The following is a 25140-nucleotide window of genomic DNA, read 5'->3' on the forward strand; positions in this document are numbered from 1 at the left end:
GTGCTCGGAGCCCTCTGGGCTCTTACAGGCTCCATACTCTGCTGTTTTTTTCTCTTATAGAAATGAGTAAAAGCCACGTGTTTTAAAATACTTATTTTTTTCCGTGTTTTCCTGATCTATATCCTTGTGTCAGGTGATACAGTGCTGTGTTTTCCCAGAATGAAAAGTGGGGCTTTGGGGCTCAAGAGGGTTTGTATCATCATTAATCGTTTTTAAAGTTGCATGATCAAAACTTCAGCATGCAAATGAGACCTTTTGCTCTGTTTTAAGGGCTCTGGAACTGCTGGGAAAACAGGGAGTTTAGGAAAAAAACCTGGTAAGTTACAAACCCTGATGCTTACTTTTCAATGTTTTGAATGTAATTGATAGTTGCTCTCCATCTTTGTGTATTAGGGCCAGAAGTCTAAAATAAAAAGAATCTTTCCTAAGAGTGGTGAGAGTAAGTCCTTTCCTTGGAATCCATTAATAATTTTACTTGGTTGTGAGATTTGTCTGTTGCTTCACACATGAAGAGTGGAGCCGTTACCTGACAGAATGTTCTCTTGGGTTGTCGAGAAATAATTCAGGTGAGGCCAGGCACGGTGGCTCATGCCTGTAATCCCAGCAATTTTGGAGACTGAGGCAGGTGGATCATTTGAGGTCAGGAGTTTAAGACCAGCCTGGCCAACAGGGGAAACCCAGTCTCTACCAAAAAATACAAAAATTAGCCAGGCATAGTGGCATACACCTGTAATCCCAGCTACTCGGGAGGCTGAGGCAGGGGAATTGCTTGCACCTGGGAGGCCAAGGTGGCGGTGAGCCGAGGTTGTTCCACTTCACTCCAGCCTGGGCGATAGAACAAGACTCTATCTCAAAAAATAAAATAAAATAAAATAAATACATAAATAAATAATTCAGGCAAGATGCTGGGAAGTTATAATACATGGAGCTGTAGGATTATGGGCTCAGCTGCTTCTCCATCTTCCTCTTAGGCTTGGTTAGCCCTTTTTCATTTCATAACAGTGCATTCCCAGGTTACGAACAATGGAGAAGATTAGAGGAGCAGCAGATCTGAGTGTAGGTCCCATTAATGTAGAAGCCATCGGATGGTTTTCCTTAGTACACATTGAAGGTACAAAATTATAGTCACGCCTCTGAATCCAAAGTGTTTTAGTTTATTTCAATAAAATCACATGTGCTATAAATAGCACAAAAAAGAAAAGCGGATGTGAAATAATACGGTTTCTATGGCACGTCTTCCTGGTCTAGGTCATTTGAACTTTTTTGCTATCATATTCTTAGGAAATTATAGGTTGAAACAGTCACTGAAATGCCAAGAGACGGATTTGCTTGTCTGTCTGGTGCCCAGCTCCAACTGGGCTTACATGGCCAGAAAAAGGAAGGGAAATTTCACATAGTCTAGGATTTTATTTTAGTCAGATAAATACTGGATGGAGTAGCTAGTCAGATAAATACAGTGGATGGAGATACATTGGACCACCCCACCAAATCTCTGTTTTAAGTGTAAGTTTTCTAAGTTTTGGACATTTGTCATTCCAGAGGGTCCAGATATTTCATAGATGAAGCCCAGGAGGGCTTTGCTTTGCACTGAAACTAGCAAGAAAGGACACAAAAGACTGCAGAGAATGTTGGGGCAGATTGCTGGCTGCATATGCCAGGTCCCTTGAGGAGCAAGAACATCCAGTGCCAAATAGGACACTAGTTTGGTCTTTCTCCAAACCATAAACTCTTGGAACCAAGAGCTGGTCTTTGGTGTGTTGCAGGAGAGTCCTCATCCCAGCGTAGGCATCCCAGCTGGAGCTCCCAGTCAGAGCCTAGGCTGGGCCAGTAGACCGTGCTGTGGCCTTTCTTGCTTGCCCCAAGCTCTCCAAAGCCTCAGGCAGGGCCAGGCCTGCACCATGACCGCCAGGTGCTTCCGTCCTGGTGGCCGACCCCTGATAGCATGCAGAACAGAATGAGAGCGGCTTGCTTAAGGGCCAGAGTCTTACTCGTTCCCTGGAGTGAGTAGAAAAGTAGGAAATCTCGTCAGAACATGAGACCTTTTTGCGTTCTTCCTTTCCATTTTTCTTTACTTCATTCCCTCTTCTTTTTTTTCTGTCCTTCTTTCCTTCTTTTCTCCTTTCTTTCACAAACCACACTTGGAGAGCAAGGGTAGAGGAGTAGAACAGTTTGTTCTGTATTGCTTCTAGAAGTTCAGAAAGCAGTAGTTGCAGATGAGCCAGAACTCAGGCAGAGAAGGGTTCTGTCTCTTCATACTCGATCTCCTGGGCCAGGGGAAATGTGTGTTTCAGAGCCTGGTCTGTGGTCCTGCTGGAATTTTTCCCATGGGACTTTTCACATTCAGGAAAAGTACAGAACTGTTTACATTTTTTTCCCTGTGCTGAATTGTTTTTGCATAAAGTTCCCTTCTTAACTCCAGGTCCCTCCTATAACGTGAAATAAAAAGAAAGAAATTTGCCGTGCCATGATTTGCACCTGATATTCAGGGATCACTCTCAAAATGTGAGCCATAAAGAAGAAGGCTGTGTCGTTGGGAGTGAGAATCTGCAGCAACAACATAGAAATAAGCCCCTGCCAGGCTCCCAGTGGTTTCTGAGGAAAATGGGCTTCTCTTTCTACTGTACTTGGCAGCTGGAAAAGCTATTGAGTCCTTTAGTCACTTTAAAGTAGCACTTTAGCCATTGAGTGCTACTGTGCTGGGGTGGGTGGTGAATGAGGCCCCGCCCTTGGCCTCAGGGCATTCTGGGTAATTATGGGAGGGGGTATGACGGAAGGTGCCCGGAGTGGGCAAGGAGCGGACTTCGTGGAGGGAAGTTGGTAAGTAAGTTTCATGGGATGACAAGGGAGTCTGCAGCCCACTGAGGGCTTGAGGATCAGCCAGGCCCTTGAATGCCGCATCTGCCTGGTAGCTCTGGGAACAGGGGCGATTCAGGGAGCCTTACTTGTTGAGTAGAAATCCAGCCCAATACATTGGTTTTGATGTGTTCATCTGTGAACCTGGGAGGCGCCTGCATCTTCTTGGCCTTTTCTCCTGCTGACTTTTAACAGTGCACTGCCATGTTTGATCTTGTTTTTCAGAAATTGCCCAGGTTATTGCCTCATACACTGCCACCGGCCCCGAGCAGCTCACTCTAGCCCCTGGTCAGCTGATTTTGATCCGAAAAAAGAACCCAGGTGGATGGTGGGAAGGAGAGCTGCAAGTCAGTGTCTTTTTTGTTTATTTATAATTCTCCATCCAAGTTTCAATACACAAAATCTCAAAGGGACGCTATTTTATTGTAAAGTACAAACCACCCCTCGCCACCTAAATTCTGTATTTGGATAGTGAGAGATGCCAAATTTTCTGTGTTTGTTTAGTTCCTAAGTTTCAGACAGCCTGTAACAGATTTCTGAGAGCTAGGAGCTCATATGAAAACATAGCTTTTCCATTCCTGAATTCAGATAGTGTCGGCATAGTGAGAACTCGTATGACGAGAGATGCCTGCATATCCTTATGTGCCTTGGCATTAGGGAGTGGAGCGTTTCATCAGTGGTATTAGAAGGTGTGGCACAAGAGCAGATTTCTTTGCATTCAAAGCCACATCCATACATCACAGTATTTTTAGTTCCCGTGTGTGTGTACACGTGTGTGTGTGTGTATTGTTAATCATGTCATCTTGTTGTACATTTTACCATTCCAGATACTTCCTATAAGTCTCATTTCCAGAGACAAAGATGCTTTAAAAAGATTACTGTTACGCAGTTCTCATGGTAAAACTTCTTAGAATCATCGGTGGATGCCAAATCTGCAGGAAAATTTTCAGTAGGAGCAGAAAATGTGCATGGTCTTGAAGTGACCCCCACAGATCGCTCATGATCTGCAGGGGAAAACACAATAATTATAGAGTGGGGAACTAGGACAAGACCTGAATGAGGTGATCAGAGTGATGAGCAGTGGGGAGACCAGAGGACATCATGTGTGTGCAGCTGTGCCGGGAGCGAGGAGGGAGAGAGTGACTGGTCTTCAAAACCATCAGGATCATAAAAGACAAAACCTATGGAAAGGGGACTAAAGAGGCGTGAGGACTGGCTGCAGTATCTAGACTCAGTGCAGTATCTAGACCCTGTGTGAAAGAAAACTGCGCTGTAAAGGACATTATTGGGATAATGGACAAAACTGGGTATGGACACTAGATTAGACAAAATTACTGTACTGGTGTTAAATTTACAGAAAGCAATAACTGTACTGTGGTTATATAAGAGAATATTCTTATTTTTAGGAGCTACATGTTGAAGTATTTAGGGGTAGAGTTAAGATGTAAGCAACTTGCAATCAGATGATTCAAAAAAAGAACTTGCAGAGAAGAGGGTGGGGAGGGAGGGAGAACGCACACAAATGAGGGAGCAGCTGGCGCCAAGTGTTGACAGTAGGTGAATTCGGGTAAAGGGCCTACGGGTGTTCTGTGTGCTTTTCTTATTCTTGCCACTTTTCCGTGAGTTTGAAATCATTTCTAAATAAAAAGTTGCCTTTAAAAAGTTACTACTATAGCAGTTACTTGAGAGGTGAGCCAGCTGACTTTTCATACAGAAAATGTGTCTCCCTCCCCACATCCTCCCCCATCTAAAGTGAAGATCAGCCTCAGACTGCCAGGCGGGCACCTGGCCACCTGCTTCATAGCTTAGCAAAGGACAGGGCTTGCTCCCTGGCTTGCCCACATGGGGCCTGTGGAAGGACTGAATTTTCCAGCAGCCGTCCATCTCTCTGGCGTTTGTTGAACGTGGGCCTCTGCGTAACACAGGGGGGCCTCAGTAAGGCTTGGCCGGATATAGGAAGGAATGGTTTCTGGAATGCTTTGTGAGGAAGGGGCCCATGGAAACCCTTTGGTGGCCATTAGTGGCCCTGTAGGCTGACTTACCCAATCTGCTGGTATTTGTCTGCCCATGAGCAGGATGGTATGGAACTACGTAAGTTTGAGGGGGAAGAGGGAGGCAGGAAACCTTTGCCATGCAGTGGGCTAGCCACAGAAGACAGACCCTCAGGTGCTCCTGAGGAATGGAGGTTGGAACAGCAGGAGCAGAAAGGAAGAAGGCCTTGCTGGGGAAGGCCTCGGGTCTCACACAGTCCCCTGTCTACCAGTCTGTGGAGGTGAGCCTGAGGCCAGGACAGGAAGAGCCACGTTGGAGAGCTGAATATATAAGAAACGTATCTTGGCCAGAATAGAAGGCACAACCTGGAGTGTAACTAAAGATGAAATTTCCCCTGGAGAGTTTGCTGGTGGACACCCATAAATGCCCAGATACTACTCACTGGTTAAGGAATCTGACCTCTGGAGGCCTAGAAATCCACTCCTTTTTGTCAACATGCCTTCTCCTGTGCTGGGGAGAGAGAGGCCTCCTTAGACCCTCAGGTCCCACTCCCTGCTTAGAGTTGTGCTGTGTCACCCATTGGCCGTGCCAGCATCATGCCCCTGTCCTGTTCTGGAGACGTGGGAGACTCCCATCGTCTTTCCTTCTCGCCTGCCAGGGGTAGGCTTCCTGCGGGGCCCCTCTCCCCAGTGCAGCCTCACGTCTTACCGCTGAGCAATGACGTCTCCACTTCAGCCTCTTTGAAACATCAACACCCCTTGCTCTCCTGCCTCGCTGCCTTTTGTTCATGACATTTCTCACCAGCGGCCAACCGGCTCCAACCTCTCCACTTCCTCAAGAGCTGGCAGATCCCACTTCTGGAAGCTCTCTGTGACCATCCCAAGCAGAAGCACCGTGTCCCTCCCCTGAGCTCCAGTGCTGGCCCCATGCCGGCACCACTCTTTAGGATTTTATATTACTTTGCTTTCTGTGCACATTTCTTATTTCCACATGTAGCTGACTAGCCCCTTGGAGGCAGCAGCCGTATTTTTCAGTCCCCACACCTCTAGCACTGAGGTGCTAGAGTGAGCGTTTGAGTGGTTCTTAGGATCCTCAATAAAGTGGCTGAGTTGCCATGACCCAGGAGAGCTCCTGGCACTGTCACCAGAGTGACTCTCAGCGTGGATCCACAAATGAGGAAACACCAGTGAGTTCTGTGCTCTGCTGCAGAGGTGTGGGAAAGAGTGGTGTCATTGCGAGCAGAATGGTGGTATACTCAGTAGATAAACGTGGAAATTTGTAACCAGATGGCTTCAGTCGTCGGCAGGTTCACTGTGAACATAAAAGCTTTTAGTCCTTGAGCCAAGGGGATGAAATCTGTCAGACCTCAAGGAAAGGGAAACCTGCTCTGTGTTCTGAAAATGACCCAGAGGTATCCCTCTTGATAAATTGGCAGGTGGGAGGGCAGAGGTAATGTGGTGGAAATTTGCTTTTCTTTTAGTTTCATTTCCTTATTTTGGGAATAGGTAATTATAGTCACATGGTTTAAAATTCAAAAGTTACAAGGGGATATAAATGTCTCCCACCTTGTCCCCAGAGGCGGCTGTTTCGATCAGTCTTGTTTCTAGACGTGTGTGTGCGTGTGTGTGTGTGTATGTGTGCGTGTGTGTGTGTGTATGCATGCGTGTGTATGCACAAGTAGTTTTGGATTCTCTTTTCTTGCTGGTGTACAGAAGGGTAGTCAAAGCCCGACTCATGATCCCTAACTCGAGTCTTTTAATGGGATTGTGTCCTAACTGCAAAACCTGCCTCACCAACTTTGTTACAAACTCCCCGAGTTTATAGGGACAGTCATCTACTGTCCCTTCCTAATGGCATGGTGCAGAAACACTCCATAGATGAGTCTTGTGTTGAATCAGATTGAATTAAGTGAGAAAGGAATGGCGGTGAAAAATGTGGCTTTAGTCATCACACGGGCCTATAGGTTTGTGAAAATAATGTCGAGTCTCCTTGTGTTCTGTGTGTACTGCATGTATGTCATCTTTCATCTAAGGCTGTATATTACCCATAAAGGAGCATGCAGACACATGAGTGCATCTTGGCTTGCCACTAACTGCCTGTGGCCTTGGGGCTGTCACTCAGCTTTTCATCTGGAAATTGAGAAGAGTAATACTATTACCCTTCTGGAATTGTGTGCATAAATGCACGGGGCCTGGCTCATAAAAAGTACTCAGTGAGGGCCGGGCGCGGTGGCGCACACCTGTAATCCCAGCACTTTGGGAGGCCAAGGGGTGCAGATTACGAGGTCAAGAGATCGAGACCATCCTGGCTAATATGGTGAAACCCTGTCTACTAAAAATACAAAAACAAAATTAGCTGGGCGTGGTGATGGGTGCCTGTAGTCCCAGCTACTCGGGAGGCTGAGGCAGGAGAATGGCCTGAACCTGGGAGGTGGAGCTTGCAGTGAGCTGAGATCGCACCACTGCATTCCAGCCTGGGTGACAGAGCAAGACTCCGTCTCAAAAAAAAAAAAAAAAAAGAAGTACTCAGTGTGTATTGGTGGCCATCATTATTATTATTATTGTTATTATTATGATTATTATTCCTAAAACCCATATACAGTGTTGGCATTAACCATAATGTCTACATTACCTGAAATTAACAGCTGAGTGCTAGCATTACATGAGCAGAATTTCCTATCCCAGGCAATCCATGGTATATCTTGATTTTGTGATCCACACAGTCTAGCCCAAGCAAAAACATTCTGGGCTTTGCTGACCAGTGATTGCCACAATTTGAATTTTAGCTATGGTGTTCTACTTTTGTGACATAGTAATCCATAGATTTTACCATTAATGTCATTTGTTTTTCAGTTATATGTAAGCTTTACATAAGTGCTCTGTTATAAAGTGAGCTGTATTATAAAAGATGAGCCTTTAAAAATGTTTGATGTAATTATTTTCTTACTAGGCACGTGGGAAAAAGCGCCAGATAGGCTGGTTCCCAGCTAATTACGTAAAGCTTCTAAGCCCTGGGACGAGCAAAATCACTCCAACAGAGCCACCTAAGTCAACAGCATTAGCGGCAGGTAAGGAGTTTCCCATCTCTAACTGGAAGATGGTCTGCATGCCACTTGAGTTTTTCCACTTGATTTCCTCATTAAATGTCTTAGGTTGTTTTTCACATGTGCTTTAAAGCACTTCCTGTACTTGTTGGGACTGACACCCAACTAATGTGATATGGAATATGTCTTTCAAAAGGACCAGATATCTAAGTGGCTTTTCTGTGCTGGATACAACAGAACCCTTGTTGGAACGCTCTTCTTGCAGGAGTCATGAATGCTGTGGCAGTAAGGCCACATTTTCCTCTTGATTTCCTTCCAGCCATTTAAATTGGGGTTTAGGCTAGGGGGTGAGGTGACAGAAAGGGACACCCAAAAATAAACGGCTGGGGTCTCAGTAGGTCAGGAGATGGAGCTGGGGGCCACGGGGGTTGGGGGGCTATAATGTGGTGTTCACTGAAGACCAAAATAGCTCCCCTGTGACATTCACTGTGGGCAGAGGGGGCTTCGCTGGGCAGGCAGGATGTTGTACTCACTTTCCTGGAGGACTGGAAAAGAACAGAGCACAGCAGTTGGCCCGGTTGGCTGTTTTCTGATTGAAGGGACCAAATGAGACGCTTCAGCAAGATCTGAGAGAGGTGAGGTCAGGGGAGCAGATTTCTGCTTTAGGTCTTTAAGCCACCGTTCTTGGTTGGCTTTTGTGGAGAGTGTAGAATTTTTGTTCCAATACCTTGTGGTTAAATATCTGTGCTATATGTACCCAGTGAGATAAGATTAAAAACTGGCAGCCTTCTCAAGAAATTAAAGGATGGGCAAACTTTGTGATGAGCCGCAGTCCCCACTGGGCCTCTTTGCTTGAGCTGTGGCCTCGTGTAGGCTGAGGAATGTGGTTCCCGCAGGGTTTGCTGTCCCCTGGAGAGATGTGTCAGTATCCCTCCACTTCCATGTACAGCCCCTTCCTCAGGCCCGCTGAAATCAGTTGCTGAAGTGATTGAATTAGCTGGAGAATTTAAAAAGCCTAAACCTATTTATTAATAGGTTGGTTAAGAAAGATTCATAGGGACTGTGACCTGTTGGTGCAGACTCGTCTGAAGTATAGGTGCCAAAGAATGAGAACAATTTTACCTCTTATAGGCTTGAGAGAAAATGAGAAAAGAAAAATTGTTCTTGAGGGTGGAGATTTCTTTCAAGGCAACATTTTGAGACGCAAAGATACAGCAGCAGAAAAATCTTTTGAAACACTGATTTTAGGCCTGGCATGGTGGCTCGCTCCTGTAATCCCAGCACTTTAGGAGGCCGAGGCGGGTGGATCTCTTGAGGCCAGGAGTTCGAGACCAGCCTGGCCAACATGGTGAAACCCCGTCTCTACTAAAAATAGAAAAATTAGCCGGGCGTAGTGGTGCATGCCTGTAATCCCAGCTACTCAAGATGCTGAGGCAGGAGAATCGGTTGAACCCTGGCGGTGGAGGTTGCAGTGAGCTGAGATCGTGCCACTGCACTCCAGCATGGGCAACAGAGTGAGGCTATGTCTCAGATAAATAAATAATAAATAAACAAATCACTGGTTTTAGTTTTCCCCAAGATTTGGAATTCTTGGAGGTCAAATGATGATTACCTTCCACTTTAAACCAAAAAGGAAAAATGATAGTAAAGTCCCCATGATACATAGCTGGCCTGTGCAGCAGAAGATAGGATGGGGTTGGGCTGGTCTTTCTGGAGTCAGCAGTAGGAAGGAGTTCCGCTGCACTCAAAACGAAAGCCCTCGATTAGCACTGTACATTTCCTGCTGACAAGTAAACATGAAAAAGAGGACGACATCGTAAAAACTAAAGACTTAGTGTGAAAATTTTGCTGTTGTCTTAGTTTTTAATTCTTCATCTTCCTCTATTGCCCACACTGTAAAAAGCCCAATAGAACAGTTCCACCTACTGTCACCCTCTTCTGAAAGGACAGAAATAGTAGCTGGGAATGTTGAATGGCTGCGCGGTACCCGTTGTGCATTCTCCGGCGGGTGTGCAGCCGCTCACCCAGCCCTGTCTCCTGCAGTGTGCCAGGTGATTGGGATGTACGACTACACCGCGCAGAATGACGATGAGCTGGCCTTCAACAAGGGCCAGATCATCAACGTCCTCAACAAGGAGGACCCTGACTGGTGGAAAGGAGAAGTCAATGGACAAGTGGGGCTCTTCCCATCCAATTATGTGAAGCTGACCACAGACATGGACCCAAGCCAGCAATGTAAGTGCCCTGGTGGCTCTGTCGCCTCGCCTCTCTGGTATCTTCCCGTAAAACATGCAGCATTGCTCTGATTCTGCTGAGCTTTGTTTGCAGAACTTAAAGCTAGACCATTGCTGCATTCGCAATTGTCTCTTTGAAGACCTTCTGTAATGCAAGAGTTTATCTCATGGGGTTTTATTTTTCTTTAATTTTCATTCCTTCTGTAGCATGTCCCCTCCCTCCCCTCCCTCCTTTTTCCTTTTTTTTTAAATCATTTTGGCACCATGCTGTTTACATGCCTGACTCATTTTCCTAGCTTGAATTTTGCTCATTGTTTTGTTTTGCTTATGTGTTGTTTTCCTCCTTTTTCTAGGAATCATATGTTGTCCATCCCCCCCTCAGGCTTGAAAGTCCTCAAAGAGACCCACTATCCCATATCACTGCCCAGAGGGATGATGGGAGATGCAGCCTTGATCATGTGACTTCCAGCATGATCACCTACTGCCTTCTGAGTAGAAGAACTCACTGCAGAGCAGTTTACCTCATTTTACCTTAGTTGCATGTGATCGCAATGTTTGAGTTATTACTTGCAGAGATAGGAGCAAAAATTACAAAAACACACAGGGTAGTGGGTCCTTTTGTGGCTTTCCTAGTTACTCAAATTGACTTTCCCCCACCTTTGCACAGGTGCTTTCAATAGTTTTAAAATTATTTTTAAATATATATTTTAGCTTTTTAATAAACAAAATAAATAAATGACTTCTTTGCTATTTTGGTTTTGCAAAAAGACCCACTATCAAGGAATGCTGCATGTGCTATTAAAAATTGTTCCAAATGTCCATAAATCTGAGACTTGATGTATTTTTTCATTTTGTCCAGTGTTACCAACTAAATTGTGTAGTTTGGGGCTTTTCCCCCTTACTATAGAAGTGCAGAGGAGTTCAGTATCTCTGTTTTAAAGACGTGTAGAATGAGCTCAGTTAAAGCGAAGGTGTTTGTGCTTGTTTGTGTGTATCAGCTGTACCTTGTTGAGCATGTAATACATCCTGTACATAAGAAATTAGTTCTTTCCATGGCAAAGCTATTACCTTGTACGATGCTCTAATCATATTGCATTTAATTTTATTTTGCACAGTGACCTTGTAGCCACATGAGAAAGCACTCTGTGTTTTTGTTTGGTCTCAGATTTATCTGGTTGAGTTGGTGTTTTGTTTGGGGTTTTTAATTTTGCGTGTTTGCATAGCATAAAATCAGTAGACAACACCGTTGAGGTCGTTACGATCAACGATATCCACAATCTCTTTTTAGACTCTGTTACATGAAGTTTTATTCCAATTACTTTTCATGGAATGACCTATTTTGAACAAGTAATTTTCTTGACAAGAAAGAATGTATAGAAGTCTCCCTGCAATTAATTTCCAATGTTTACATTTTTTAACTAGACTGTGGAATTTCTACAGATTAATATGAAATGGAGCTCATGGTCCGTTTGTGTGTTAGATATGCTGTAGCTGAAGCCCTGTTTGTCTTTTAAACACTAGTTGGAAGCTCTCAATAAAAATGCCTGCTGCTCACAGCACAGAAAATGGGGCAGGGGGAGCCTCAAGCACAATCTAGCTGTCCTCCTAAAGACTCTGTAACGCTCACTCCCCTCGCGTTCTCCCGGCGCTGTCGGGAGGCTGTGCTGGTGGTCGTGTAGAGGTCCTTCTCCTTTCACATGGTGCAGAGAGCGAGGACCTCCCCTCCTCGTTCAGTTGCGCTTCAGTATTTTCATGGATATGAATGTAAAATATATAAATATATAAACCTGCGGCTTTAACAACTGTAATACAACCTTTTGAATTAGTTCCGTGTATAGATAATTAAATTCTTCATATAAAAGTTAGATGGAAATGTCTCTGTGTTCTTGATGTTGGAACCTGGCAGTGGTGGTGAGGAACCAAGCAGACTAGATGTCAGCAGTGGGCCTGCTGCCCGCGTGTCAACCATGACCTGTGCTCTTTGAAATACAGACATAATCAGAGGCTCACCGAGTCTTTGTTGAACAGCCCTCCCTCTCCCCGTGCTCACCACCCTCCCTGATCAATATGCAAATGATCATTCCTTATAATACCAGTTTTGAAACATAGAACTCTACCACCCAGTTTAGCAGTTCACTGTCTCACCGGGCTTTTGATATAAGTTGTCGACACATTGAGGGTGTGTGATTTGGCTCAGGGTACAAACCATTTGTCCAAAAGATGTATCATAATAAGGTACTGGTGAACACCCCCAAAAATATGTGGGTAAAGACAGAAAGTTGCACATGCCCCACGTTGTTGTCTGGGATCGGCTTCTGCCTGGCACACTTTGCAGAAATAAACCAGCGTCCACATTGATGCCACTGTTTGCTACAATGACCACATGCTTGATTCCATCCTCATGAGCTTCACTTATTGGACCTCTCCTGCCATTCAGTGGAAAAGTGGTTTCCTTCCTCAATTCAGCAGATATTTGGTGGGGGGGATGTCTACCATGTGTCGGGTGCCCCATTGGCTTCTGGGAGGAATGTGGTACTCTGTGGAAACAGGGTCCCTGTCTTCTTGGAGTTCATATTTTAATGGAAGGAACAAACAGAAAACCAAACTCCTGCAATCCATATAAATGTACACGGTATGTGTGTGACAAGGTGACAAGTTCTGCACTAGAAGTTTGGATGCGAGGCACCACTGAGCAGACTGGCAGGGCCAGGGGAGGGTGGCTGCAGGAAAAGGATCAGAGAACCTTCAGGGGGCGGGGCGGGGAGTGCCATTTGAGCTGAGACCTGAAGAGTAAGGAGGAGCCAGATGGAGTAGGGGAAGAGGTGTGGCTATTGTAGATGGAGCTGTCAGGACAAGCAAAGGCCCAGGGGTGGGTGGAGAGATCCTTCTCACTGTGCCCCAGGCCACCCCCCTGTGGAGCAATGGTTGAGTCTGCAAGTCCCATCTCTTCCCCAGGATCCCTTCAGGGGTGTAAACCAGGGTTGCTTCTCCAGTCTTGAGTTTGGCTGGAAGGGATGCAGTTGTCAAGGTGGGTACTACTCCATAACACTCTACCTAATTCACTCCAGAGGCCCCACGCCCTCACTGTAGGCCATTTCCCCAGGCTTGCCTGCAGCTTTGTGAAGCTGACATGGGTTGTTCCCCAGGAAGCTGTGCTTTCCCCTACAAATCATTGAGTTTGCATTTGGTTGTATCCATTGGACCCCATGATTCTCAGCCAGTGGGAGTGCTGCTGGTGTCTCATGGTTAGAGTCAGGGATGCTTCTCCTCATCCTGCAGTGCACAGGACAGTCTCCCGCAACAAAGAATGATCTGGCCCCAGATGTCACCAGAGCTGAGGTTGAGAAGCGCAAGTCTCACCCCACTGGCCACTGTGGTTAATGTTCACCTGGTTATTCACCACCGGAAAGGCTGCCCCGGTAACTCCTGTTGAATAAATTTAATCACTTAAGCTCATGCCATGTATCTGCAGCATCAAAAGTATCTCAGAACCTTGGTTTTGTATTTCAAAATCTTATTCTTGTTTATTATCCCCCATACTCTGCACTTTGGTACTAGATTAAACTACTTCAGTCATATTCACAGAGAATCTGGTTAACAGAAAATTGAGTACAAGGGAAAGAAAGCATCTTTCTTCTAATAAATTAGTGAAGGGATACTAGGTATCTCCTATGGCCTCAGAGTTTAAAGGTGTCAGGTTTTGGTTTGTTTGTTCTTTAGCTATTTGTTTTTTGGTTTTTTATTTTATTTTTTGAGACAGTCTCACTCTGTCACCCAGGCTGGAGTGCAGTGACGCGATCTCGGCTCACTGCAACCTCCGCCTCCCGGATACAGGCGATTCTCCTGTCTCAGTCTCCTGAGAATCTGGGATTACAGGCATGCACCACCACGTCCAGCTGCATTTTGTATTTTTGGTAGAGACAGGGTTTCACCATGTTGGCCAGGCTGGTCTCCAACTCCTGACCTCAAGTGATCCACCCGCCTCAGCCTCCCAAAGCACTGGGATTACAGGTGTGAGCCACCGTGCCTGGCCTAATTTTTCTATTTTTAGTAGAGATGGGGTTTCACCATGTTGGCCAGGCTGGTCTTGAACTCCTGACTTCAGGTGATCCACCCACCTCGGCCTCCCAAAGTGCTGACATTACAGGCGTGAGCCACTGTGCCCGGTCTGTTTCATTTTGTTTTTTTAACTGATTGTTAAATCATTTAATTTCATATTGGTCTGTGTAAATATATTTGCAAGTGAACTTTGGGTACAGTTTTGCTCCAGTAGCATTAGACAAGATGAGTCCAAATGAGATGGTCTTCATTGTCCACTTACGAATCACTCTTCTCTGGCTGGCTGCCTCTCCACACTGCAGAGCAGGGCCTGCAGAGTTGGGGAGCCATGGTGGTTGAGCTCCCAAAGTGGCCCAGGCCTCAAGTGGCCTCTGCATAAAAGGGTGTCTGGGAGAAGCCGATCTAAAGCAGTAACTCAGCCCTATGTTAAGTCACAAAATAGCTAACCATTACATGCACGGTAGAAACTGGTATCTGCCCTGTTTCTGGAAAGGAACCTGGGCAGACCCAGGCTGCAAATAGTAACGATTGGGTTATCTATGCCTTCAGTGATGCTATCAGAAGAAATAGTAACACTAGCTTAGGAAAACCCTCTAAATATTAGGTTTAACCATATGAAATTGTCAATTCTTACCTATAAAACAGCAATCTATAATTCAACCTAGTACAATATATCATCACCTGGCACATGGTAGGTTAGGTTAAAAAAAATGCCTGTTGAATGAGTGAATGAAATCAACCAGTGACTATAGAAAACACCAGTCTCAGCTTTTGACACAGACCACATCACCCTCAGAGAGGAGACCATGCTGTCTCTCCAGTTTCCTTTACCTTTAGATGTGAGCTTCCCAAAAGCAACAGTGGCCTTGGAAGGGGCTGCTCCTGGAGTCTCTTGCTCATTTGGTCTAAGAAGGAGGCTGAGGACCAGGGACCGTTGTCTGAGCCAAGTCTCCACTCCAGCACAGGGCGGGGGCAACACCCCACCCAGGTAACAGTTGGGTAACGGGCACAGCAAATCGCAGTCCTGCTTCATTAATCCTATTCATTCTTTTTAGTTCCAAAAATACCCAAGAGAATTTTTACGGAAATGACATTGGATGCCAATGGTCCCAAAAATGCAAGGAAAAATAGCTCCTTCTTTGAAATGTCTGGTATTCGGGGTCTGGTAGGATAGGGAGACGTAATGAAGTCTGAGATCACAGTAGCCTTATGTGAATGTTTCGCTTCAGCCAGAGTTCTCTTGGGCACTTTTTTTTTTTTTTTTTTTGAGACAGTTCACCCAGGTTGGAGTGCAGTAGTGCAATCTTGGCTCACTGCAAGCTCCGCCTCAGCCTCCCCAGTAGCTGGGACTACAGGCGCCTGCCACCATGCCCCGCTAATTTTTTTGTATTATTACTAGAGATGGGGTTTCACTATGTTAGCCAGGATGGTCTCGATCTCCTGACCTTGTGATCCGCCTGCCTCGGCCTCCCAAAGTGCTGGGATTACAGGCGTGAGCCATCACACCCGGCCACTCTTGGGCACTTCTTTAAGAAAACCCCACATAGGAAAAACCAGGCTTCCAGAGTGTCTCCTGATGTCTAGTTAGCTCTTCCATTTGAGAGGGCTCCATAGCCTCTCAGGAAGAGTCTATTCTTTAAATTAAAAGTTCCCCAGGCATTTTTAAGTTGTATGACCTGATTCACAAAAATGTTTTGTTCATAAAAAATGAGCATCAGCTGTAAGATATATATAGTGTCCGTGTAACTTAATGTTGGGCATACTACCTCTTAGAAGCTACCACCTACCAAGCTATTGTTTTATGATGTCAACTGTGTGTGTGTGTGTGTGTGTGTGTGAGAGAGAGAGACAGGCAGTCAGCAGCAACTTTCAGGTGACTTAAATGCCTACATCTGTAGCTTGGTAACAGTAGGTCAAACGGTGAGTTCAGGGTACAGCCGGAAGGCAGATAAATACCGCTGTATAGAAGGTTCTGGCAGAGGCTGACAGCTGCTATTTCCACATCTGCTTGGCACATCGCTTCTGAGTGATGTTGCAGGCCACAAAAGAGATGTTCCTTATTTTGACTCAGACTATCATGTCTTTAAAAGCTGAACAGTTCCTTCTCTTGATGTGGTTTCTCTGAACTCTGACCCAGGAGAGGGGAGAACACTTTTGATCTGCCAGTTTCATCAAGGACGCTGTTTCCCTCAGTGAGAGGATGAAACCCCTGACGCCCCTGCTTTCCCCTCCCATTTCCTATGCTGTCGTGTCCCCTTCTGATACCTGTCCCCACACACTCATGCACGCTGATCCACTGTGTTGCTTCCCAGGCCCCACCCAGAAAGTGAAGAAAGGCCTGGGCTGGGGTGGAGTGCAGGATGTTCTCTGCGGATTATTCAGTGAAGTCAAGATCTTAGAGAACATTGAGCATAAGGCCTGCACCTATACAGCTGAGGGCACTGAGGGTCTCAGGAAACACTGTGATGTTCTCAAGTCAGCTTTTCAAACTCCGGCAAGTCCTTGTTCTAGGTGTACCATTTGATGCACAGATATATGGACATGTGTGTCCATAGCCCCAGAGCTCCTGCCTCCACAGAACTGGTGGCTGCATCTTTGGAAAGATCGGGAAGGGGCCCCGCTTCCCTCATGTGATTCCCTCACTGGTGGGGTTGCCATGGGAGTTTGGAGCCATTGGTAAGGATTCCAACACATTTTCAACGCACAAGCTCCATGCTGACCCGCCTCAGCCCTTTGTCCTTCTCTCCTCCCCTGGGCGAGTTTGCCAAACGCTCAGGCTTACTTAAGACACCCTCGGTCTGAGCCAAATGTAAGAACATGTGCTGCTGTAGCTTCTCAGTTTTCATTCCTGGCCTCTAGAAAAACATGGTGCTGTATATAACAACACGGCTTCTCTGCAAGTTCAGCCTAATATTTTACTCCATTTCTCTTATAATTTTGGAACATTCTATTTTCCTGTAGGCCACCTGCCTATAGGAAGATAGTGATTCAGACGGGGCATCCACATAACTGCATCTGGGGACCTTATAAAGGCTAAGGAGCAATCCAGGATGGTGGCTCAGAGCACGGGTTCAAATGCCGGCTCTGCTACTTACTAGTGGTGTGATCTTGGGCAAGTTATGTAACCTCTTTGTGCTTCAGTTTCCTCATTTACATATGGAGAGATAATGATGACATCTAGCAGAAAATAAGCAGAGAATAATAGCTTTGTTGCTGTTGTTTTTAATTGGAGAGAAAAGGCATTTGTGCCTGGTCAGTGAGCATCATGGAATCCAATCAAGTGGCTTCTTTCATTAAACCAAAACAGCAGGTAGGTTGTATGCATTTTTAAGACTTTTTAGAAAGTATGCTTTTATAGATTAGGAATTTCAGAGAGAAAAGATTGGACAGCTTCCCTAAAAACTTTGAGCTATCTCATTGCAAGATTTGCCCCACCAATCTGTGCATGAACCCTGGCCCCCTTCCTGATAGCAGGAGGCCCACCGGTGGAAGCAAGCAGCTTTTTAAACGCCTTCGCTGCACTCCTGCAATGTGCAGAGACCTCTGGACCAAAGACCAGAGCCTACTCAGCAGACTCTTGGTTGATGTGGACAAGCTGCCTGTGTTTCACACGGTCGACGGTGGGGAGGCCACCAGGGAAAATGGAATGTGCAGGGCTTTTAAATGTCACGTCTGGACTGTGTTGGCAGGCCCCTGCAGCGCTCCACAATAAACCTGTCACAAATGCGTTGAGTCACTGGGTCCTTTATTTCTCATCACAGCATTCTATGGCCTTGTGTTCTCTTGCCAGCAAAGAATGGAATGTTCAGCCCCCTAGACATGCCGGCTGCTGGATTTTTTAAGCAATCATCCAGCTTAGATAAGGGGCGTGGGCTGCTGGGGGATGCTGCCCCAAAGCACTGTCTCCAGAGCAGCTGCCCCAGGCATGCTTAATTCCCTCCCTGCCCACGGCGTGCACCCCCAAGATGCCTCTCAAGATCCAGACCTGCGGTTCCACTCTGTTTGTTAGGCCCCCAGGAGAGCGAGCCTGCAGTCCGCCCCAGCAGAGGGGACCAAGCCAGGGATGCCTGTTTCCTCTCTGGAGCGTTACCTTGGAGTCCTGAGGCCTTGTGACAAGACCCCACACGGCTGAATCCTCAGTAACAGCCCTCCACTGACTTGGTATCCAGTGGGATTCCTCACTCCATCCCATTCTCTAGGGGCAGAAGCACATCTGCCAGTCCTGTCCGCCTCCCTTTCCATCCTGCATCCTGTCTGCTCCTCTCCCCGCCTCCTGCTGTGTGGCCCATGAGCCCAGGAGGGACCCTGTCTACTCTGTTTACCTCTGCCGCTGCCCACTGAGAGTCGTGGCCGAGGTATATGGAACCGACCTGGTCATAGGGCCGTGCTCAGCGGAACACAAGCAGAGGAGATGCCTAGAACTTTCAGGAGCAGGTGACAAGCAGCAGAGAAATGAGTGGTGGTTCCAGTTAGTGAAGGATGGGGTGGCACAGAGCATGACTGGGGGCCAGGGATCCAGCCGAGAGGATGGCCCAGGAAAGCTCTCTGAAGAGGGGATGGAGACCTGGCTGCAGAGAAGGCATGTCCAACGATCAAGGGGGACAGCAAGTGCAAAGGCCAGGGCTGAAGGAGCTGCTCCTGCCCCTCACAGAAGGATGACTGAGTCTTCGACCTGGTCTCTCTGCACCCACTTTCTCCTTCCAGCTTCCCCCACGCTGCAGGCAGAGAGCTATACTAAAAACATCACTTCTTATGCTTAAAATCATCCAGGGGATTCCCGGTCCTCTGAGATAAAAGACCTGAATCTACTTGGTCTGCAAGCCCTGCCTGATCTGCCCCCTTCTCCAGCCCTCTCACCTTCCCTCTCCTCATTTATTCCTATTTGTGCTGAATTTTAGCATGGCTCAGTCGTCACCTCCTCGAGGAAGCCTTCCCTAACCCCTGCATTCTTCTGTGCTTGCAGAGGGGAAACTGGGCTGACTGGTTACGGAGCTGCTCTACAGGAGCCCGCTCGATGTTCTTTCTTCTGCCACCTTTGAGTCACCGTCATGACCCGTCATGGAAGTCCTGGCTTTTGTTGTCCCCGTGGTTTTCCAAATGGCCCTGTTGAAAACATCCCCTTGGCTCCCCCAAACCACTTTATGGAAAGGTCCATTTTCATCATGGGAGTCCCTCCTCAGAGAGAGTCGGAACCCACATAGCCTCCCCCAGCCTTAGAGACTGCATGACTCAACCCCCCTTGTCTAGCTCCCAGGGATCTTGTGTGCCCACATATCCAATAGGGAGGTGGTGCTTGGGTCCAGGGACTTCCTTCATCATCTAGCCTCACTCTGCTGTCCAGTCTCGCCCAACCCAGAACCTTCCCTCCATCACGTCAGCCTCCACCACCACCCCAGGATTCTTGAGTCTCATTTAAGCCACTGGTACGCCCCAGCTGCAAATGCCTTTGCCCCACCTCCCCTGCCTTTCCTGCCCACCTGCCTTCACCCCTCCTGATTTCACTGCCACCTCTCCTGCTCCATTAACTTGTAACAACTCAGCTCTTTTCTGAATTCCTTATCACACAGAAAGATGACTAGATAGAAAGGCTGATACAGAAATACATAGATACTCTTACGTCCCCAGTTAGACTGTGAGCTCCGTGGAGGCAGGGCCCAAATCTTGTGGTTTGTTACATCCCCATTAAGATCTCCATGGTAACAGCACTAATGAACAGCGATAGTACCTTGCCTTGTATAGTTGTCTTATTGCAGGGCACCCTGCCTCCCTGCTGATTACAAACCAGAGGGCAGGGCGTACCTCCCACACGTGCGTATCCCCGTGGCGCCTCACTCTTGCCAGTTGCTCAGGAAGTGCTGTGGCAGACAGTCCTGGGCTGCCCTTCTACCCGCCTGTTGTTCCACAGGCTTGGTCCTTCCTCCCCAGCTAGGCTGTGAGGGGCAGGACATGTCACAGTGTTCATTCTCCCCGCTGCGTGTAGCCTGGAACCCAACACAAAACCTGTGCTTGAGTTTCCCTCCCCAGCAGGAAAGGGAATGGTAAACGAGGCACCATCGTTTACAAAATAAATTCTCAAGAAAAGACCCCAAAACACGAAGTGAGCTTATGAAGCATAAGGATTGTTCATCATTCTTATATAACCACCTTCAGTACTGTCTATTTATGTATGTATTTGGTTTTCTGTCTCCCCCACCAAAATGGAAGCCCCACAAAAGTAGGGGCCCCTGCGGATCTATACTTCCACTGTGAATGAGCAGGAAATGTCACGGCTCAGGTTGCCTGTTGGGTTCCTACGGGATCAGTTTGCTAAGTTAGGAGAGACCGACCCCAGTGAGCAGGCTATGTGTGCTTAGACCCTTCTGAAGAAAGTTCCATTGAGATGAGAAGTCCATCTGCCCCTCTGGACAGCTCAGAGCTGGTCTGGCCTCCAGAGCTTCCTGTGGGCTGGGGCCATCCAGGGACCGGTCAGCCAAGGGTCATTTTCAGAGAAGGCCTGGCTGCCTTGGCCTAGACTGGCCACTGCCATCCCCCGCCAGTCCCCACCAGCCCTGCGCTCCAAGGACAAGCACATCCTCTTAGCCTGATCTTGCAGGAATCTACTGAGAGAGAAAAGCCTAAGGACCACCCTCAGGCCTGCCCTTTGAAAAGCTGGTGGTTTCTTCATGATTTCATTTCCTAACGTATCACCAGCATAGGTTTTATTCTTGATAGGGAAGGTCACCATACATCGCTGGGATCTGCTGTTCCATTCATAAGATGAGGGCGTTGAGCAGAGAGAGTAGCCTTTGAAGCCATAGCCCAGGCCTGGGGGTCAGTGGTGGCAACGTGGCCTGAGGTGCAGCTTCAGGGGGCCCAAAGAGCAGAGTGTCAGATGGTCTCTGGGCTCAGAGAGATGGCGTTCTGTGGTTACAGCCATTGAGCCTCTTGGACAATGGCTTGAGTGACCTGCCATGGGCTGGATTCAGCTCAGCAGTTGTGGCAGCTCTCATGATCCCTGGGCCCGGACAGATCAATTTCCAAATCCCACCCCCTTTTCGCGCCAGGTGTCTTCATTTCCAGGCCATCTTTCCTGTGATTTCTTGGCTGCACGTGGGAACCACATGGGGGCTTTGCAGATAACAGATGCCTGGACCCCACTCCAGCCAGTCCAGTTTAGTTGGTCTGGGGTACAGCAGGGGCACTGGGATTTTTAAAAACTCCTTGCGTGACCCCAGTGTGTGGCCAAACTCCAGGGCCACAGCCCCGTCCATGCCACACACAGCTGCTGCACTGATCCCCTGAAACCCGGCCAAGACCTTCCCAGCTCTGCAGCCAGAGCCTCCTCGACTGGACTTCCCCACCTGTTAGGGCTGAACTGTGTCCCTCAGATTCACACGTTGAAGCCCAGGCAGGACATCAGAATATGACTTCGTTTGGAGATAAATTCTTTAAAGACGTGATGAAGTGAACACGAGGCTGTTAGGGTGAGCCTTAATTCCATCTGATGGGTGCTTTTAATAAGAGGGGGAAATGTGGACACACAGACGCTGGAGATGTGTGTGCACAGAGGAAAGACCCTGCTGAGGAGAGAGGCCTCAGGAGGAACCAGCCCTGTTGTCACCTTGATCTTGGACGTTGTATCTTTAGAACCATGAGAAAGTACATGTTGTTTAAGCCGCTGGGTCTGTGGCCTTTGCTATGGCCGCCTGAGCCGACTAGCGCACCAGCGAGGAGAAAGAGGCCTCCGGGGAAGAGCATGAGCTCTAGGGTCAGACTCCCTCTGCCATTTATCAACTGACTTACCCTCTCTGTGCCTCAGTTTCCCTGTCTGTTCAGTGGGGGATAACAACAGTATAGCTACCGCATAGGATTCCTGGTGAGGATTCAATGAGTTCGTACATGTGCAGCCCCCGGCATTGTGAGCTCTGAGTGGCGTTCCACGTGAACGCCCATGACTCGCCATCACGCAGAGACTGCTTCTCTCCTCTGCACCTGCCCCCAGGGCTTCACGCCCCCGACTCCAACTTCTATTTACTCCCATTCTTCCTCCCTCCATTTGAATCCCTCACCACTGCCTGCCCCCTCACCACCGATACTAGCCTGCTGAAGTCCAACTCAAATTCCTCCTCCCCTGCTAAATATTTTCAAATCCTTCTCATCAAAACAACAGGCCCCCTTGAATTAGATCTAGTATTTGGCCGGGCGCGGTGGCTCACGCCTGTAATCCCAGCACTTTGGGAGGCCGAGGCGGGCGGATCACCTGAGTCAGGAGTTTGAGACCAGCCCGGCCAACATAGTGAAACCCCGTCTCTACTAAAAATACAAAAATTAGCTGGGCGTGGTGGCACGTGCTTGTAGTCCCAGCTACTCGGGGGGCTGAGGCAGGAGAATCACTTGAACTCAGGAGGCGGAGGTTGCAGTGAGCTGAGATTGCGCCACTGCACTCCAGCCTGGGCAACAGAGCGAGACTCTGTCTAAATAACAAAAACAAGAACAACAACAACAAAAGCCTAGTATTTGGCTGGGCACAGTGGCTCATGCCTGTAATCCCAACACTTTGGGAGGCCAAGGCAGATGGATCACTTGAGGCCAGGAGTTCGAGACCAGCCTGACCAACGTGGTGAAACCCTGTCTCTGTTAAAAATACAAATATTAGCTGGGCGTGGTGGCGCATGCCTGTAATCCCAGCTACTCGGGAGGCTGAGGCATGAGAATTGCTTGATCCTGGGAGGTGGAAACTGCAGTGAGCCAAGATCACAACATTGCACTCTAGCCTGGGCAAGACTAGAGCAAGACTCTGTCTCGAAAAAAAAAAAAAAAAAAAAAGACCTAGTATTTGATAGCACAACAGAGCAACTACAATAGTAATTTAATTGTACATTTAAAAATAATTAAAACAGTGTAATTAGATTGTTTGTAACACAAAGGATAAATGCTTGAGGGGACGGATACCCCATTCTTATGATGTGATTATTACACATTGCATTCCTGTACCAAAATAGATCAGGTGCCCCATAAATATATACACCTACGATGTACCCACAAAAGTTAAAAATAAAAATAAAACAAAAACCAACAGGCTCCTCCTTCATATTCCAATAAAAATGCATTTGTACTTTCATTATAACATGCCAGTCTGCCTTTGTACCCAAAAAACTTGTTAACAGGAACTACTCATACTACAGGAGAGGGTACAGTGAGAGCAGGAAGTCAGGGGTGGGATATAAAAGGGGCCTGGAATGAGCTGAAGCGTACCTACCGCAGAGGATGTAAAGCTGTGCCAGGAATTCCAGTGCCCATTATAAAGCTATGAATGATACACCCTTTCACTCTCCAAAATGTGCGTATTTGTGGAAAATTAAGAGATGATTTATCCCTGAGAAGAATTTGATCTTCACCACTTCTCAGCAATCATTAAACTGCCTGGCAACCCCTGTGGACCGGATTCCCCTCCTTGGGAGAAAACAAAGCTTATTTGGAGTTACATTGGCACTTTTAAGCATCTAGGTTACATCTGAGTGGAAGCCTCCCGAGGACCCAGCTACATGGGGCAAGGTGGGTCACCAGGACAGGCTGGGGTGGGATGTCTGAGCTCTGCTGGACCCACGAGGGTCTCTGGTGCCTTTGGGGGCATTCCTTCCCCTCTCACCTCTGTGCCCACCAGATTCTCCAGACCCCCATAAAAATCGCATCTTGAGGATTTGCAACTCCGAGGTCTCAAGGACTGATAACCGCTTGGAGTTATGCCCTGTGCAAAGTGCCTGCAACTCAGCAAGGATCCAAGTTGGCCCGGGACGCCCAGGTCCAGCAACGAGCAGGCTCCCAAAAGGACAAGGACCCGGACTGCCTCCTTCTCACTGAACCCCGGGGCAGAGTGTGGATGCTGCTTCACAGCAGGAGGACACAACTTCACGGCTTGGAGAACGCTGGGGTTTCAGACATCAGCTGCAGGGTAAAGGGACATAGTGTTTGGCCAGAGAACTTTCTTCACGTCACATCCACGTAGCTTCATCTGCTTTTCCTACATGACAGGGCACCCCACACCTACCTGGAGAGGCCCAGGATGTTGAAGGGAGTACAGTTAGATTAATTTGCCCGGGAGAAGCCAGTGCAGCCCCGGGGTGCATGGGCTCACCTGGCAGGAGAGACTCGGGCCATGGGGAGAAGCCTGCAGTATAGACGGGACCTCCAGGAGCCCAAGCGGCATAGACCCTGCTGATCCGAGGCCATTGAGCCAGAGGATTTGGGCTGAACGTCCCCAGAGACGAAAGGGAAAGGTAGATCCTTTCCCTTAAAGATGAAAGCCATCGCCCGAGCTTGCTTATTGCTCTCTCTCCTGGTCCTTCCACGTGTTGTCTCTGAACTCTTGTTCTGGCATCACAATCCCCGTCACCCTGTCATCTGGCCCTTCCCACCTTTCCACCTTATCTCTTGCAGTGTCTCCGCGTTGACCTGTCACCTGGGTGAAGGCTTGCTCTTGCTGGTGCCCATACCCCGCAATGTATGGTCTTGACCTCCCCAGCCATATGGAGACCCAGCCTCAGGAGGGCCCCTCGAGGAAGCCTCCCCTCAGCACGAGGAGTTGCTCCCTTCTGAGGTCCTACTGTCTCCACCATCAGCACAGCACACGGGCTCTTTTTTCTTTTTTTTTTTTTTTTTGAGACAGAGTCTCGCTCTGTCACCCACCAGGCTGGAGTGCAGTGGTGCGACCTCAGCCCATTGCAACCTCCACCTCCTGGGTTCAAGCGATTCTCTTGCCTCAGCTTCCCGAGTAGCTGGGATTACAGGTGCCTGTCACCATGCCCAGCTAATTTTTGTGTTTTTAGTAGAGATGAGGTTTCACCATGTTGGCCAGGCTGGTCTTGAACTCCTGACCTCAAGTGATCCACCTGCCTCGGCCTTCCAAAGTGCTGGGATTACAGGTGTGAGCCACCGCGCCTGGCCTGGGCTCTTCTTTTAATGCTTGCTATTTTAATTTCT

The 25140-nt window shown here is 47.7% G+C and overlaps 1 protein-coding gene across 6 annotated transcripts in view; it reads left to right on the forward strand.

Annotated features, from left to right (window-relative positions):
• The window catches only part of ITSN1 (intersectin 1), a 248908-nt gene that overhangs the window by 182406 nt on the left and 41362 nt on the right, over positions 1 to 25140 (forward strand). For 3 of the 6 annotated variants that reach the window (XR_008517295.2, XM_024239271.3, XM_054542468.2), the window contains exons 25-28: positions 271 to 316; positions 3079 to 3200; positions 7795 to 7912; positions 9932 to 10123. Coding sequence is in view for 5 of the 6 variants with exons in the window: in XM_024239271.3 (XP_024095039.1) it covers positions 271 to 316; positions 3079 to 3200; positions 7795 to 7912; positions 9932 to 10123 (478 nt within the window). In the remaining variant the exon portion in view is untranslated. Of the gene's footprint in view, positions 1 to 270; positions 317 to 3078; positions 3201 to 7794; positions 7913 to 9931; positions 10124 to 10475; positions 11988 to 25140 lie in introns of those variants that run through there. The other 3 variants (XM_024239273.3, XM_024239274.3, XM_054542469.2) reach the window with 3 other exon arrangements.

The sequence above is a fragment of the Pongo abelii genome, chromosome 22 (assembly GCF_028885655.2).
Source record: "Pongo abelii isolate AG06213 chromosome 22, NHGRI_mPonAbe1-v2.0_pri, whole genome shotgun sequence".
Classification (NCBI taxonomy): Eukaryota; Metazoa; Chordata; class Mammalia; order Primates; family Hominidae; genus Pongo; species Pongo abelii.